Here is an 18341-nt window from a genome sequence, read left to right on the forward strand (position 1 = left end):
TACTTAAAGAGACAAGTACTGTATGTGAATATTTAATACTGTTATTACAGTATGAATGACTTGGTTAGCTTATTAAAAGTAAGTCAGGTTTATTAAACACACCTGGGAACATGCTAAGATTTAAATCTTAGCATGTCTTCTGCTCTCTCTCTCTCTCATGCTGTCACTTTCTGCCTTGACAAAATTAAACTTATGAATTCAATTGGTAAGCACCCTTTCCAGACCTTCTAACAACCCAAACACTCTCGACATGTATTCCCTGTACCTGTAGTCTATTAAACTGCTTTACATGTGTTCAGAACTGCATTACATGGCAACATGTTGTGGTCTGCTTGCCATAGATCTGATCTGGTGGCACTGTTCTAAAAACTCAATTAATTGGCTGTTCAGATGTAAGGGCCTTTCTGATTGGTGGAGCAGATAAACCCTATAATTCAAACGCCTTACAAATAAATACATTTTACCTGACGTTTAAAGTAGCTCCCATGTATTGAACATGTTGTATAGCACAAAGACTTTAGATAGAAGCTTCCCACAACAATATCTCAATGTTTACCAATTTGTTAGTTAGAAACCTGTAATTCCAAGAGCACGCGATGGAGTTACCAGTTGCTCGGAAACAAGACCGCGTTAGTAGGGGTATCAAACAAAAACGGAGAGAGAAGTGTAATGGGAGAACACCCATTATTACACAAAACTGGTGACAAATGTTTTTTGGTAATAAATAAATAAATAAATTAAATACAATTTACCGAGAGTTTTTCACCACAAATAAAACTCATCGATATAATAACGTTCTTGTTATACAGAAGCGCGCTCTGTTATTCAGAACTAAAAACAATGGGCTCGTGCGCGTGTGATTAACACGCATGATGACGAAGAGAAATCTAAAAATAAGTATAAGTTACATATACTGTTGATCAAGAAATGTGTTTAAATTAAGTTCACATTGAAAACCTTGTATCGCATTTGTTGTGTTTTTTTGTCTAACAGAGAAGCTACTTTAGTGAAGAAGACCGGTATAAGGACTGTGCGATTTGGTTTGATGTGAGGCCAACAAAGTTTGAATCGACGACATTTTTTTATCTGCTAGTTTTCTTCGCCAAGAAAAGCAATGAATTGGGTTGGTGGATCACGGTAAGGCAGCTGAAGTTTTAATGGAGGGCAAGGCATTTATGTTTGGTTTCTCTAGTTTTTATGTTTTGCTAAGGCTAGGATGCAGCACTGTAATAAAATAGTTTTTCATTTGTGGCATAAAATAAAATAATAGCTAATAATAATATTTTCGAACACGAAATGTTAAGAATTATTTTAATGTTTTAGTTTGGGCCTTCTTCCAGCGCGTATACAAAATAGCGCGTAAACCCAGTGAGAATAGTGCCCAAAATGAATAAATACATTAATATATATATATATTTTTCTCTTTGATTTATAAAGTATTGGAGATATCAGAACTCAAGAAACTGAGTTAAATGCTTATATTTATCTTTCAGGAGCAGGTTCATGTTTAAAAACGACACAAGAAAACAAAAGGCAAGATTTATTTAAAAATACATTTACACAAACAGTTATATGCAGATAAATATTATCCCCACATGCTTATCTAATATTAAGTGACACTAAAGTTCATCGGTAACATTTGTAATTTGCTGTGAGTGGTTTAAAATATATATATATATATATATATATATATATATATATATATATATATATATATATATATATATATATATATATATGTTGTTTGCTTCTAGATTGCACTTTTATTTTCCATTAAGTATGTATGTATGTGACTGACCAGCAGATAAGTGCATTTCCACACTTTTATCTGAATGTAATTTATGGACAATCCAGCAGTTTCTTTAGCTTTGTTTGAAATGTATTTTAATGCACTGTTTTATTGTAAAGCATAAACGAGGTAGCCATTGTCAGAGATTTATTTTGATTAATAGGAGTTTTTTGAGAAGAAAAAGCTTCAAAAGAAGATGAAACTCTTAGGAATATCTGCATCACCCCAGAAAGACAATGCGGGTAGCATGGACCTGGTTACATTATTTGTTGTGAATCAGATATCAGCAAAGAAAGAAAACAGCAGTAAGTAGTCACATATGTATAATCATACGAAAATGATAAGCAGAATACAGTATGTTCTTGGAATGAGGTTTTGTACAGTGGATAGGGCCTGTACCCCTCCCAGGAGGTGCTCCTGCTTTAATGATAAATAGCCTGTACATTTTTTTTTATTGCCTTCATAAATAGATAACTTACAGTTTCTGAACTTTCTATATCTATCTTCTTGCTTTTGTGAGCTCTCAGAGTATTGACATTTAACAGAAAAGGTCATTTGTAACCTTCTAGTGCTGCAGGCTGCATCAGGAATATGTCTAAAAAGTAACATAGCAGCAAGCAGGGGAGAAAGCTTGTGTGTCAAATGATGAAAAAAAACAACACTGTTGGAGAATGTAAACAGACTTGTCAACAACATATGTTTTCTGTCAGCAGAATAAACAGAAAGCAAACTAAGGAGGAATGTACAGTAGTAGATATGTCAAATAATACATATTTAACATTATAATATGGGGTGTTTTGTGGATGATATTGGATCATACATATTAAGATTTAGCTAAAATTATATATTTCAGTTGTTCCCAAAAAAGCAGTTCTTGTTGATATAAACAAGGGAGCTGAAAGACCAGTAGGACAGCATGCTTTAGAGCTTCCAATGTCACCATGTGCTCCTTCAAGGCTATGTCTAGAAGAAAGTCAGCCTCATCACAGGTAAATGCTTGATTTTTTGTATTGTTTTATTTTTTTCCTGCAAGAAGATGCAATAAAAGGAGAAAAGGCAGTCAAAGATTGAAGCATTGTAAAGATTACTTTAGAGTATAAATGTTTTTTTTTTTTTTATATCTTATCACATTGTCAGGTATAAAGTGCAATGTGGGTTGTTTTTAATAAGGCTTTAATGCTTCTATAAGAGCATGTTGTCAAATCAGTTATAATGGTGAACATTTCTTACAAAACTAAATCTTATTTATTTAAAGAATATTTTGCATATTCATGTCATGACAGTTTCCAATTATTTACAGTATACAGGATTATGGCTTAGGCAGAAAGAAAAAACATTTCTCAAAAGGTGTCAACCTGAAATATAGACAGGTGAGTTTTTTGCTTATATATTATAGGCTTTTCTATTTAAAATTCTCATTCATTCATTCAAAAAGCCTATAAACTTTCAGTCCTTACATTTTTTGGTAATAAGCAAATAGAACTGGTCTGGGCAGTTCATCTAAACTAAAGATGATATACCTAAAAGTTGATACTTAATGACCAGTCACCAGAATCTTTTTTTGCCCTTAATTACCCTCTATTAAAATATCTTTTTTTATATTATAACCAGTCTAATTTATAAAATATATTTATAAAAGATAAACTATTTCCAGTAACATTTATTTAAACGGTGATTCATCCATTACCTCAAATCATTCAACACAAAAATGTAACAAACAACTTAAAAGGAAGATATAGAAAAACATGCCTTCGACGAGTGCCTTGAACAGTACCTTGAACGGTGCAATTGATAAACTGCCCTCAGTGTCAGTTTTTATCAGAACTCTAATCTTTATTTTTACATAGATTAAAGATAATAATGAGTTTTATAAACCTGCAATAAACAATACGCGTATCAATGCCCCGGAAGCAGCTTGTTGCTGACGCATTAATCCAAGCTTCCCTGAATTGAACCGTCGGCACAAATGTTGATTAGAGCAAATGTTTCTTTATCCCTGCTTCAATCTGGGTTATGGTGTGTCTCAAGCAACACAAATATGGCTAAACAGAATTAACAGAAATGTTCCTTGCGGAAGTGAAACCTTCACGCAGGCGTGGCTGTTTGTTATTGAGTCGGCTCACGAAAGACCGCCAAGCATTTTGTTTCACTCAACCCAGGTCAAAACGTGTAGACCCATATCCTGAGGTGGGTCTCAAGGACTTGGGTTAACCCGGGTACGACCCAGGTACATGGTTTCACACTACGCAGAATTATGACCAGAGTAGCCAAAATCCAGTTTTTTTTTAATAGATTTCCTGTCTCTGGTACCGATTCCTGAACAGTATAGGTATTATAACTATGTCTTGGAATCTAGGCATTTGATAGATTATATTATATATGCAAGCTGTGTTTATTTATTTTTTCTTTGGCTTGTTTTTAGTGGTTTTGTGTGTTTTGTTCTTCAATATAATGTAAAAAAAAAGGTTGTTCATAAGAAGCCCATAATGTTTGCATGAAAGACAATAAAAAACATTCTCAGTTCTTGTGCATTATATTTTGCTAATAAACATTGTCAGTTGGTTAACCCGGTCTTCTTTCATGGGTTGACGTTGCTCTGTGGAAATGTCCATATGAAGAAACACTTATTTCAGCATCCACAGAATTGGTAACAACTGACAAATACATTTTAGCCTTTCTTGCCAAATTGGGAAATAGTTTTTCTGCATGTCTCCAAAATTTGGTAAAAAATTCCACTATCGTTTTCTTTTGCATATACCATAGTTGATATCCCTCCATTTCTTATTTACAGTAAGCATCAAACCCTGGAATACAGTCTAATGGGAGGGGTTCTTTATCCAAACTACAAACATGTTGTGGGTCTAAAATCCTTTCTGCCTTCAAAAACTTGTGAGCTGGTTAAATAAAATGTGGTTTTACTCTGCATTGATCAGGGTTGTAGTAACTCATCAATTTTTCAAAAACTTAGAAAGTTTTAACAACACACTGTCTGCCATCTGTGCTGTGCAACTCTTATGCCAGTGCTCGGTAGTATTTATTCATTCTGCAACTTTATTGTACGTTTGATGAATTCTAACATTACGGCTTTCAAAATAAGTTATACCCATCAGTGTGCAGCACACCAGGTGGATATTGCTGCAAGCGATCTCAAAGAAATGCATTTTGAGTTTGTTGGTGCATCTATTTGTTCTAAAACAGCAAGTCTCGAGGTAAGCTTTTTCTTTAAACACATCAATTTCTAGAATGGCAATAATTGTACCTTGTAATTAGGGGGTGCTTTCTAATTAGCCAGAATTTTACAGGTTGATTACGTAATTCTTTTGATCAGTTTAGGTGGAGTGGCTACATGGACATCTGGAGGTTTAGGATTGAATTGCAGGTTAAAAAAACAAGTCATGAAAAATGCAGGGCCCTACTCATAATAAATGTTCAACTTTCTCCTGCCAGTTTACATGTTCCCTATTCCACTTTTTGTTTTTGTTGGAAATACTGCATTGTTTGACAGTATTTGTATATATTTAGAACTATTATGAATGCACATTAATACAAATAGCTACCACCAAGAAGATACAGAACATCAATTTAGCTAATTCTTAATAATCAATTGGGAGCAAAACCACTTTTTATACAATTATCCCAGAGTTTTATACAATTGTCTCAGAGCAATTTCTACTGTGTTTGGTAAGAATGTTAGTATGGTTTAGTGAGTTTGGTGTATCTTTAGCTGTATGACCTGATTTTCACCCCAAACACTGCTGACATCACCACAGTGAGGTATACATCTGCTGATCTGATTCATTTTGATATTCAGTGACTTCCATTTCAGAGTTATCGCTAATCGTGTGTGATTGGTTATAGATATGTTATGCCACAAACATCAATAATGTATTCCTTCAACAGAATAAGTCTTGACAGCTTGAAATTTGTTACACGTTATGATATTATGCACTTAATTTATGTACATTTTTTGTTCAGCTATCACCAGTGATGGAATCCAAGTTTTCGGACTGCAGTAATATAGATTATCAGTGTCGTGTAACAGACAACTTTAGTCCTTATACATCTTCAGCTTCTTGTTCTTCACTACTGAAGTATCCTACAAAAGAGAATTTACAAACAAATCATCCATGGGAATCTTTCTGCAATGAGAAAGAACAAACTCAGGTTTGAAGCTATTTTATTGTTTACACATAACTAGTGAAAGATACAGAAATGTGAATTTTGAAATATGAAAAGTATATACTATAAAAAGTGGGACCCTTCCCCCCCACCAAGGATATAAATATATTACAGACCTGATATCGATGACGGCATGATATAGCTAACAATGTACAGCATGTGTGGCATGTGGGCACCACTGTAGACTAATTGATGGGGATGTACAGTTTAGGTGTTTCTTGTATCAAATCAAGACTTACAAATACACCATGAGAGCAGATTTTTTTTTTTTTAAATGTTTTCAACAGTTTATGCCCTTTTCCCATCCAAGAGGCAATAGCACAGCTGCTTTCTGGATGCCAGTTTCAAATGGGACACAACAGACCCATCAGCAGCAAAGCACATTGCAGTTTGGAAGTACATTGGAAAAACCAAAGGTCATGTAAGTGACACAGGGACTAAGACAGATTATATTGCACTGTGTTTATTGTAATACTCATTTTTATCAGGTTTGTTTTACTTTGGCCAGTTGTATTTACTTTGGTGTTTACATATTATTTTATATATTTATACATCTAATACAGTATTGAATCATTTATATAAATATGTTGTAACTGAGAAATATGATTTTTTAAAACATTCTTCCAGTTAAAGGTGTGCTTTTCATTGGTGTTGGATGTTAGCTTCATTCAAGCTGAGTAGTGTAGTTGCTATTTTTTTCTGTGACCACTTAAAAGACCAAACAAGCTGTGCACAATGGGAACAATACTGTTAATTACAGTTCTAGTGAAAAGTAATGACAAATAATCTGTTACATCTTTTTTAGTTTGCAGAAGAAACATATGGATCACTCATCCTTTTTAAACACACACGGTGACACTGTTGTAAGCAGCGAAACAGGACAAGAAGTAACCAGTTCTGGAATTCAGCGTGAATATATTAAGTACCACAAAACAGTACTAGAAGATCGAAATAAGAGCTCCAATTTTCTTAACATAGAAACACAACAATCCCAGAGTTTTTACTGTAAAAATGACAAGAAAAACCGTAATGAGAAAAGTAGAGTAAATAAATTCAGTAGTAATGCTGGCGTTTTGAGTCAGGTCAAAGACACAATTAGAAAAGATTCAGTTGCTGAGTGCAAAGACAAATTTCAAGACAGAAAACTAAAAATGATTTTCACTGACCCAGAGCAGGTTTTCTTTACAAGGTCAAGAAGGTCTGATGAAGCAAATGAAAATATTTTGCAAATGAAAGAGAGCCCATGCAGCTTGAAAGAAAAGAAAGAGAAAGGTAACTTCAATGTTATATTTTTATGAGGGGCCAAGAAACCAAATTTATCTTTGGTAGTGGGGTGGCCTTAATACTGAAAGTTTATTAACACTTAAGTCAATACAATTGGGACTGTAAACATATGTCCTTAATTGCAGTGTGGTCATTGTACTGATTGTATTTTGTTAATGTGCTGCTAATAATAAAAATAATAATCATCATCATTTAATGTTTCTTACTGAGTAACGGCTAGTATATACCTTGCAAAGTGGCTTCCTATAGTTAGTTTTATTCTACTAGTAAGTATTAATATTTTGCCTTCTAGTTACATAAGTGCATTTATCATGTGTTATTTGCTTGGGAAAAGATGATTAACACACAGACACCAAAAAAAAAAAAAAAGTTTAACTGTTGAAGTAAGCAGCATGCCTGTTTGTGTAATTGTACAAGGACCTACAGTATTACAAGGATAGAACTACGTAACTACAGATAATGTATGCAAAAATAAATTTGCACATACTAAGTGTAGTTTTCAACAAAAAATCCTTTAAAATGTTAACAAAAAAGATTGCTTAAGCCAGATGCAAATGGAACAAACAATATTTATGCATTTACAGCGATAGGTTCAGAGAATTATAAACAAAAGATAAACTTTGAAGGAAGTACTCAACTGGATTCAAGAATCAGTAGGTAAGTATACATTTTTTAATTGACACAGAACTGTAAAATCTAGAAACAAATACAAACATATTAAAACAACTGCTGTTTATAAAGTCAAATAACTAAAGACTACTGTAATTGTAGTTTACAGTTACAATAATTTTCCAGTTCCAGTGCAGCCTGATTACCTGCCGTTATGAAGGTATACACTAAACTAAAATATATTACATAAGAAAAATTATATGCACCTTTCCCAATGCAGTGAAGTCTCTCTGGAAGCTGACTTAGTCAGGTGATGTAAAGTCTACTCTGAAAATGGAGCCCAGACGTTCTCTAAATCTTGAGTACCAATTGCATTTTTTTTTTTTTTACTAGCTTAATGTCATTAACAAATATTTTATCTTTTACACATTTGTTAATATATAGTAGCCCATTTGATCTTCAAAAAATGTTACTACAGTTTACCTGTCCATAGATCCATAGCCCAACTGGGTATAATCTAGAACAGTTTTACTTTTTCTTCCAATTCACTTCTGGAACAGTATTTTGTTTTGCTCAGGAGTAAAACAGAGAATCTTATCTCACAATTTAGATTTCTTTCTCCTGTTTCTCCTGCATATAATACCAAGAGACATTCAATATCGCATGAGATTTTTAATCCAGTTCAGCATTGAAAAAAAGCCTGGGAGAGTAAACTGTATTGTGACACATCTAGTGGTTGCTTTAGAAATTATGCTATGGCAACTTGTGATAAAGTAATAAGTTTCATGGCGTATAAATTTATGAACCTCAAAAACAAAACAAACCAACAGCCTAAAATCTTTCATAATTTTACCTAGAATTTGTGCAAAAAAAAAAAAATCTTCCTTTGGCTCCCCTATGACTTCCTTAAAGCAATCAAAAGCCTCTGTCTTCTTTATACTGTTCCTTGCTGTATAATGAAAAGAGTATGGAGACATTGTGGTATTTAAAGATAAACAGCACCCCTGACACAATGATATATATATATATATATATATATATATATATACAAGTCTATTCTCTATTGATCTGAGCAGTAGCAGATCTAAATAGTGCAGCCAATTAAATCATTTAAAATACGGTTCTGTGTGTACCAAAAAGCAACACCTCATTAATGTATCTAATGTATCTTCTTGTCTCAAAGTATAAAATGCCAGAAATGTGCATATTTTATTGATTTAAAAATAAGCAGTGTTTAGATCTTCAGCTGTTAAGCTCAATGTCGTAGAGCTCTTGAATGAAAGTACTCATGATCATATTTACAGAAGGGATGTTGCAGAAACAAGATGTAGTTCCTCAGAGTTCTTTCTCTTAGAGGTAAGATCTATGACAATTTGTTTTGTTGCAGAAATAAGGCTGCCATGACTTTTTTTTTTGTGAATGTGTGAACCACCTGCAGTAAACTGAATAGTAAATGACAGACAATGGGCAGAACCACCTCAAGAAATAAAGCATCTAACATTTAACAATACTTTACATTAAGTAGAAAGTAGTATACAAAACGTTTTATAAAACACTTATTGTTAAACAGTACCATAAGCTACAATACTGGTTTAAGACTCAAACAATACCATTTATTTCAAAAGGTTGCGATTGTGATATTGACATTTAGACTTTATAAAGGTTTAATACCGACAGTTTGTACTACTACTTTTTTTTTTTTAAATAAACTTAAATCAAATGCAGTATCGGTATAACAAATGTTATCAATAACCTTATGCCACCATATACCAGAGGTATTACTTGACAAATGTTGCTATGCCTTAAGGTTAATACATATCAGCATTTTTTATTTGATATAGGCCCCAAACAGACAGGAGTCTGAACAAAGTAAGTTTTGCTTTTCCTGATTTTTTGTTATTTTGCTGCTTATCCATCAGCGCACTACAGATAAAATGTACAGATAAACACCAGTACCCTAAGGTAATTGTATTTGAGTCAGTTATGTAAAAAAATTATTTATTTTATATACACAGTTTTATCTCTAGCTTTTGCTTATAATAGTAATGAGCATGGAAGCATTGCATTAAATTAAATTTAATATATATATATATATATCATGGCTGTGGTGTGTTCTTAAATAAATGAACACATAAAGACTTGATTAGTATGTGTGTGTGTGTGTGCTTTTATTTTTATTATATTCAATGAGTTAATAGTATATTGAGTTGCTTGCTTATTTATTTATTTATTTATTTATTTATTTACAGTACTCAATTATTCATTTTTGAGCAATGAATCTCCTACCTATTCCCCCAGGGAAAGCTGTTTCAGTACAAATTCTGATGTAAGTTTATGTCATTAAATTGATTTAGTCTACTTGCTCTGTTGTGAACAGTGATATTGTATTAATAATGACCTTCCAGTTTTTAATGTATAGAAACAAAAACACCAATGTAATTTATAATTAAGCAGTCATACTAAAAAAAGAACTGGTTAATGGTAGTAACACAACTAGAGAGAGGTTTGATCATGACCATTAATAAATGGTGTAAATGTTTTTTTGTTTTTTTTTCTTAAATCAATTAGCTACTGACAACTTTGAAGTCTGTTTGGTGTATGTTGCTTTGTCGATGAATACTGTTTGTGAAGGAACATCTAACTACCTTACAAAACCAATAGCAAACAGTTTACATTCAGAATTATTTTTATTTTTCTAACATTACCAGTTGTGTTTCCTTTCACAACATACTGCTACACTTGCACTGTTCAAGTGCTTATACAATTTAAATCTTTTCCAGTCAGATGAACATGGTCAAAACTTGCAACGAGAAGGACAGGATGAATGCAACATTCAAGAAGCTTATGGTAAAGCCATACCTGCAACAGTATTTGTGTGCTTTCATTTTGCTTATAAAAAAAGTTCATAAGAATATTCAGTGAGTTAATAGTATATTTTGTTGCTTTATTTATTTATTTATTTATTTATTTATTTATTTATTTACAGTATTCAGTGATTCATTTTTGAGCAGTGAGTCTCCTACCTATTCCCCCAGGGAAAGTTGTTTCAGTAGAGATGTAAGTTTATGTCATTAAATTGATTTTGTCTACTTGCTTTGTTGGGAACAATGATTATATTAATAATAACCTTCCAGGGCTTGTTTTTAATGTATAGAAACAAAAACACCAATGTCATTTATAATTAAACAGTAATACTAAAAAAAGAACTGGTTAATGGTTAAGCACAGTAACACAACTAGATAGATTTAGTCATGACAATTAATACATGGTGTAAATGTATAATTAAATCAACAGCTATTGACTATTTTAAGGCCAGTTTAAAAAAAACAAAAACAAAACAAAAAAAAAAACCTGTATGTTGCGTTGTCGATGAATACTGTTTGTGAAGGAAAATCTAACTGTACCTTACAAATCTAGTAGCAAACCATTAACATTCTGAATTTGTTATTTTTTTTACATTAACAGATATTTTCCTTTCACAACATACTGCAATTACACTTGCATTGTTCAAGTGCTTATACAACTTCTGTCTTTTCCAGTCAGATGAAGATGGTCAAAACGTGCAACGAGAAGGACAGGATGAATGCAACATTCAAGAAGCTTATGGTAAAGCCATACCTGCAACAGCCTTCAGCACCAAAAGTGATCAATTGAAGACAAATTCAAGGGCTAATGAAACAGATGACCTTCATACACATGAGAAAAAATCCAGCAGCAGAATCAGGAACAACGAGGATCAAGATCAGTTTGTTCCTTTACAAGTAAAATGTAGATTACAATCTTCTAGTAATGACCAAATTAGGAATGTTGGGACACAAACTGACATTGTTTTGATATTTTCTGGCAAATCAGACATAGCTACACAATGCAACCTAGTGAACGACAATGTGTTTGTTTCTGAACAAAATCACAATAATGATAAACCTAATGTGACCACCAGGAGGCAGACTAGTCCAATAAATAACACCTCAGAGCCAAGAAATTCAAGCGTAGGGCCAAAAAAACACTCTGAAACAGAGTATCTTTGTATAAATAACTTCACAGCTGGAGGAAAGCAAAATAACAGTAGTTCAAGACTGAAGTCGAAAAAAAACTTTGAGAGCAAGAGTGAAACCAACACTGGAAATTGTGTAAACTTTGATTGTGGTATACCAACAAGACCAAGAAACAGCAAAACAAAAGAACATTTGGATTCCCAGAAAATGAGCCTGTTTGTCGGAAATTATGAAACAAAGAATGTGTCCTGCATTCAGACAGTACCAAGAGGTGAGCCCAAAAAAATACATACAGTATAAACATAGTTTTTAGAGGTATTTTTTCATATTTTGTAGTATACTTCAGTTGTAAAATGTGTTTTCAAAATGACTGTAGTTCTAGTGCTAAATCTGAAATAGCTATACTGGTACTGTTTTCATAATATCAAAACTATTTCAGTTTACAGTACACCATGGATGCAAAAAATGGGTACACCTTATTTATAATTTTTTTAATAGCAAAAGAGCACTTAACCATATATGCACCATTCCAATGTAAAACATATGTTAAAAAAAAATTAAATTATATATATATATAGATAGAGATAGATATTTATATTTGTTTAACCCCATTGTAAAGCATGGTACATGAATAGAAAACTTTGTATGTGCCTTTCTTATGCTGAAGTGGAAGAAGTCGTTGGGCTAAATATAATTATATTGCTGGGATCTCAACAAACAATAAATTAATTCTTTTTTCAGGGTTGGATGGAGACACCAGCAATTTGGAAGGCAATGTGAATGAACCAGGATTGAATAGCCAACATTTTTATGGTGAAAACCTAACATCTGATTATGATAGGATTACGAATGGAAAACTGACTGAGCAAATCCAACCCGAGACCAAGGTTAAAAGGAACTCAGAAGAGACAAAGACACTCCATGAAATAGCAGATATTTTGCTGATGCTGGGGCATAAAAAATAGATACAGCTGGAGGAAATTAGTAAATTGTTGATTGGTCATTCTCTCATCTGTTGACAGGTGTCTGGTATTAAAGTTGGAGACAGCTCTGCTAGGTAATTAGATTATATTTATTTACCATTTACATAGTCAAGTGATTGCATTTAATGAATATATGTAGTTTATATATAAAGATAAAACTCTAATTAAACATGTACAGCAACAAGAACCAAATTAACTATACAACACTAATATTTCATAAACTGTACAAACACATTTTCAATTCCATTTGTTTCACATAGGAAAATTGCATCTGTTCACTATTTAGAAATACAATTCCAGATGCCATGAATAACGATAAAAAAACACAAAAATAAACATTCATTTCAAGATTACCAAGATTGTAATGTCTGATATATTTAGGGAACCTAATTCTGGTTGAATAAACATTTTGATTGTTTTAGAACTGTACAGTTTCAAGTTTATTATATTCATATTTACCAGTCTATTTGTATTCTGATTACTGGCTGGGTAATACATGCTAATTTCAACATGTCAAAGATGTAACTGGGTAGTCTGCGTAACTTAGTATCAAATGTAAACTAGGTTTTCCAATCAGATACTAATTGGGTAGATGGTGCTGTTAGTAATAAAATAAGTTTGTACTGGAATGGAAGGCTACCAGTTGTCATTCTCTGACAATCTATAAAATGATATTAATCTTGGCAACACCAAGCAAAAATGTGCTTTAAAAATCTTGTTCATAATACATAAAAATACATCTTTAAGAACACAATGTGAATCCCCCTATAATCAAGCCTACATTCATTTTAAAAATAAAATACACACATTTTACTATCATTAAATAATCATTTAATTGCACAAGTGTCCAATTCCTGTAGTGAACTATAGAAATAAAAAAAGAAACCTTGACAGAATGTGTATTACATTAGACTTTGGGTAAACACCTACAGATAATTTGGCACAAAACAGTATAATAACCTTTAAATAGAAGATATGTTGAAGTAAAAATGTTCACCATTGAACAGACCATTGATATTATTAGCAGTTGTTTTCTAATGTTTTCGTCACAAACAATGCACACAACGTATTTTTAATCCTCTTAGGTACCGGAAGCCAGCTTTAAAATCTTATCTTGACACTTAAATCTATGAATAACTGACTATTAAGGTGTTTACAGTACTATACCAGCTAATGCAGCATTTGCATTTCATTATTTTAAAAACAGAACACTTTCAAAGTACATTTAACATTTAAAACAAATGTATCAACTCTGCCACTTGGATAGATATTGGTACCCATTTTGTGTACACAAGGCTACAGAGGAAGACAGAAAACAACATTTCCACAAAACCATATAACTACCCTTTTGCTTAAAAAAAAGGTTAGTGTTAGTATGCAATTTCATACGCAACAACTGTGTAAACTGTAAATGTTTTACCTGCAATTAAAAAAAAAACAAAAAACAAAATCTGTTCTGTAGAAAAAGTCTGCTTCTGGTCTGGAGAATATCTTTCCTTGTGTCTCTCATCCTTTCGGTAAGGTGCCACTTTAAAAAGTACTACAACTGCAAAAAATTTAAATGTATACAGTAATATGAAATACAATGTTGAATGGCAGTTTATCAGAACTTTCATGATCTCATTTTTTTTTTTTAATTATGTAATTTAAATATTAAAACATCTAATATTTGCCTGTAAGCCATATACTGGAGCATTGGGTATGTGCAATATTTATTTATTAATTTTACTAATGCTTACCGAAATATAGGAAATTTCATCCATTATTCTGGTGTCATAGCGCAGTTGGTGCCTGATGTCCCTTTTTGGTAGAGCAGCTACAAAACGAAATACTGTTCATTTCAGGGTGTAATAGTACTATATAGCGAATGCTATTGTCAAATGTGCATGTTTGCACATGTCTCTATATAGCAGAGCTATATTCTGACTATAATTCTATTTATCCCAATAAAATATTAAGATTGGAATGAGCTGAAAGGTGAAGTTGAAGCAAAGTTGAGGAGGAAATATACCAACAACCTTAAAGTGTGTGTAAAGCAGCATAAAAGCACTGTAGTAGATGGAAAAAAAAGATTTGTATTAAATATTGACATTTGCACTAATATCAAAGACAGTGTCATATTTTCTGAAACTGCAGTATTTCTAGTTTCACATCCATATGTTCTCATTATTTGAAAATTGTAAAAGGATGAAGGAACTAAAAACAAAAGACTGCTATTAAAATTTCCAGATATTTGTAATGTTTAATGTTTGCACAACGGAATGTTCCATTAACAGTAATTCAGGATATAAATCATGTTTTGGGTTTTCATAGCTGAAGAATAGGTTGATAGATTTAATGAACATATTTTTCCATCAAATACAAGAGCAAACCAGAATATTAATGAAGATAACACAATTCAGAAACAGACCAGAAGCAGGGTACAGAGGTCACCAGTAACTGCTCATCCCCAGAAGGCCTTTAAATTACTAAATGACTAAAAGCTGCAGCATAAATTATTCTACATCAGAGGCATCGTTGTCAGAAAGATGGTAATTGCTTCCTTTCACCCGAATATATTCAACGTGTCTCCCTTCATCAGAATCTGAAACACCACACGTACAAAGCTGGTTTTCAAATAATGATTCAATTTCCTCCAGTTTCTTTCCTTTCGTCTCTGGAAGGCATCCATAGATGAAAAGGAACCCCAGGGCTGCAAGACCTGAATAAAGGAAGAAAGCACCTGAAGCAAAAAAAAAGAAAAATGTTTACTTAACATTTAAAAAAAAAAAAATAACTAAGGGCATCTTCTACATTTTATTAGCAGAGTAATTGTTTCTCAATGTTACATTGATAGGTTAGTGAATCAGCCATTTACAGTATCTCACCAAATTATACCGTAGTCTGATTATTTTATCAATCACAATAGGGTTAAATGGTTGAGCTCCCTGAAAATAATTACAGGATTTTAATTATGATATTGCACATTACTTTAGCAGCTCCTATCGACCTATATTCCATACTTGTACATTCTTAGAGGTCAAAGGTGCAGTCCATTAAAGATTTTGTTGCCAATGTCTAGCACATGTTTACCATGTACTGCTTGCTGACAAAGAAAGACTGTACATTGGGATTTACAGCACTGGTTTCTGACTGGTATAAAAATCCACTGTTAAAATAAATACATAAAATACTAGTAGATTTTAGTTATTCTGTTTTGATTGCTGTAAACCCTATTTATTGTACTTTGTAAAATCAACAGAAAAATGTTTTTAAAATAATCAGGATAATGAAACGTGTAAGTAATTGCAGAGGGAAACAGGGTTTGAGAATGCTTCAAACTTATTTTGTGTCTCTGTTGATACTGTTAACTAAGAACTTCAGGTAAGATCACCATACACATTTTACTTGTTTTGAAGTTAGGCATCCAGATATGAAAGGCATGTGCATTTATCTGATGTTACTGCATTTACTTTTGATATTATATATATATATATATATATATATATATATATATATATATATATATATAAATTTGAAAACCAATGGTAAGGCAATGGTCAAGAAAGAGGATGGATGTCTCGCACTTAATTCAGACAAGTTTCCACTAGTGAATGTGATATTACAAAATGTACCATAATAGGTCAGGTACTCAGTCACATGGAGGAATGTCAATGAAACCAGAACATTGAACATCCAGTTAACTCCTGATGAACAGGCATTCCCTGTACTTCTGGCCCAAAGTGGGTATATCTCAGAATTAACTGTCCAAGGCATAGTTCCCATTCCTGAAAACAGACAAAAACAATATTATATATATTTTTTTTACTGTTTATTAGTAAAAGAAATGTTGCATGATAAGAATCTCTATAAGAATCTCACCTGGTGCAAAAAATATAAGATACATAACAAGACCCATAAGTACGGTCCAAGAGTAGGAAGTGGGACAGTAATTGTAAGCCCAAAATGTTCCATCTGCCATAGCTGTTTCGTTTGAACACCTAGAGAAAAAAAAAACAATAAAATAATACATTTTCTGGAAGAACATTATAACTTCCACCATGTCAATGAATACAATATTTGGTCTACATTTGTATTTGTCGAGTCAACAGCTTGCTCTGCTGTAAAGTATGCTTTAAGGTAAAACTTATAGTGGTATCTTAAACAACAGGTCTCTCTCTCTCTCTCTCCCTCTCTCATACATTGTTTGACAAAGATCAATCAAAAGACAGTCAACTGAAACGTGAGATAAAAAGACAACTGCGGTTAAAATAAACTAGAAACTGAACCTAAAAATAATTGATGGCAATATGGTAAATGTCACAGAGAAGAAGCAACAAATAATGCTGCAATAGAAAGCTGAGAATTACAATACACTAAAATCAGAAATAATAAATGTTATTTGACATGTCAGGAAATTACATGAATATATTGTGAGCAGGCATAAGAAACAACAGCTTTAAGGGGCTGGACTACACTTATTCAGAAGGTTTTTTATTGTTTATTTCTAGTGTGTATAAAACAGATCATTTTAGCTGTCCGGCTTCATAATGCAACATAGGGTTATGAGCAACAGCTCAAGCAGTAATTACAGCAAATATCAACATTTAAAAAACATGTTTTGTGAAAGTTCAGTGAATGTGTCTTTCAGGAGTACGACTAGAAACCAAATTCAAAGACAGCAGCCTCCCTGGGGATTCTGGCAGCATCTGAGTGATACAAGCAAGCAGCTCCTGTGCAAAGATCTCCTTCTTTCCTTGTTATGACAAATTAGGTTGAAGGCAATACAGTATATCTGAGTTAAAAGGTTCTACACACATTAGTGCTTGTTTAAACAGCGATAAACCTGCCACTTCATCCAAGGTGTGAGATCTCTTGGCTAAGAAAAAGAGAATGGGCTTTTTTGCTTGTAGTTATGTTGATATACTTGCAAGTTAAAAAAAAAAAAAAAAAGACCTGCTTTATAAAAACTGTGAGCCTAACGAGTACTACAAGAGCCAGAACAGAACAGGTAGATAAAGAAGCAAAGATACAGTGGGCTTTATCCCAATGTCGACAAAATAAAGGCTGCCAGTGTGAATATTGGCCTCTGCCTCTTCTAATCACCATTATACCACAGCAAACCGGCTTCAAACAAGGACAAAGTTTGACTCCTTTCCATCTTATTCTCACAAGGCTCTACTGACAAAATGAGATCTGACATCAAAGTCACAGAGCTCAAAACTAATTTTGTGCACAACTGCATTTTTAGGACACAAGAAACTCTTTAGGCATGGTACATTCATTTTTTTTACGATACCATGCACTGTCCCCATAACATGTCTTATGGGAAAATACAAGATATTGCAAAACAGGTTGACTTTTCAGATTTTCTTGTACTGTAAAGCATATACATGATACAAGTAGAATACATTGAAATTGACCTCACTGTTTAATCCTTATTTTAGAAATGGTAACTTTTGTTATCCATGGAAGGTTACAAAACATTGGCTTGTGCACCAATAGAGGCACATCAGCACTTAC

At 32.8% G+C, this 18341-nt stretch overlaps 2 protein-coding genes across 9 annotated transcripts in view; one reads left to right on the forward strand and one right to left on the reverse strand.

Annotated features, from left to right (window-relative positions):
• Nucleotides 1-485: 485 nt before the first annotated feature.
• Nucleotides 486-12976, forward strand: LOC117414590 (uncharacterized protein C12orf40-like). Of its 5 annotated transcripts, XM_059027191.1 has the most exons (17): nt 486-717; nt 994-1137; nt 1494-1533; nt 1953-2094; nt 2643-2778; nt 3090-3159; nt 5765-5953; nt 6256-6389; nt 6774-7240; nt 7837-7909; nt 9166-9217; nt 9703-9730; nt 10111-10187; nt 10642-10708; nt 10848-10918; nt 11401-12127; nt 12598-12976. In XM_059027191.1, exons 2-17 carry the CDS (start codon nt 1115-1117, stop codon nt 12819-12821), a joined length of 2520 nt encoding a protein of 839 aa, XP_058883174.1. In that variant the 5' UTR covers nt 486-717; nt 994-1114; the 3' UTR covers nt 12822-12976. The 5 variants fall into 5 exon arrangements, 4 of the variants coding, with proteins under 4 accessions (XP_058883174.1, XP_058883175.1, XP_058883177.1 ...); XR_009329175.1 differs by lacking the exon at nt 12598-12976 and having other exon boundaries at nt 10160-10187; nt 11401-11540; XM_059027192.1 differs by lacking the exon at nt 10848-10918 and having other exon boundaries at nt 10160-10187.
• LOC117415588 (proton myo-inositol cotransporter-like) overlaps nt 12908-18341 on the reverse strand; it is an 89636-nt gene continuing 84202 nt past the window's right edge. The window contains exons 8-12 of one of the 4 annotated variants that reach the window (XM_034026137.3): nt 16701-16819; nt 16454-16606; nt 15442-15561; nt 14579-14655; nt 12908-14385 (exon numbers count right to left, since the gene is read on the reverse strand). In XM_034026137.3, coding sequence (XP_033882028.1) covers nt 14380-14385; nt 14579-14655; nt 15442-15561; nt 16454-16606; nt 16701-16819 — 475 coding nt within the window. In that variant the 3' untranslated portion in view covers nt 12908-14379. Of the gene's footprint in view, nt 15562-16453; nt 16607-16700; nt 16820-18341 lie in introns of all 4 variants that reach the window. The other 3 variants (XR_004546436.3, XM_034026136.3, XM_034026135.3) reach the window with 3 other exon arrangements.

This window comes from Acipenser ruthenus, chromosome 7 (assembly GCF_902713425.1).
Source record: "Acipenser ruthenus chromosome 7, fAciRut3.2 maternal haplotype, whole genome shotgun sequence".
NCBI classification, from domain to species: Eukaryota; Metazoa; Chordata; class Actinopteri; order Acipenseriformes; family Acipenseridae; genus Acipenser; species Acipenser ruthenus.

Excerpts from the sequence above, each read along its gene's own strand:
- LOC117414590 (XM_059027191.1), top strand. The coding sequence starts at position 1,115 with ATGAATTGGGTTGGTGGATCACG. Across the intron at positions 1,138-1,493 it reads AATTGGGTTGGTGGATCACG|GAGCAGGTTCATGTTTAAAA; the intron begins GTAAGGCAGCTG and ends TTTATCTTTCAG. Across the intron at positions 10,709-10,847 it reads CAACATTCAAGAAGCTTATG|TATTCAGTGATTCATTTTTG; the intron begins GTAAAGCCATAC and ends ATTTATTTACAG.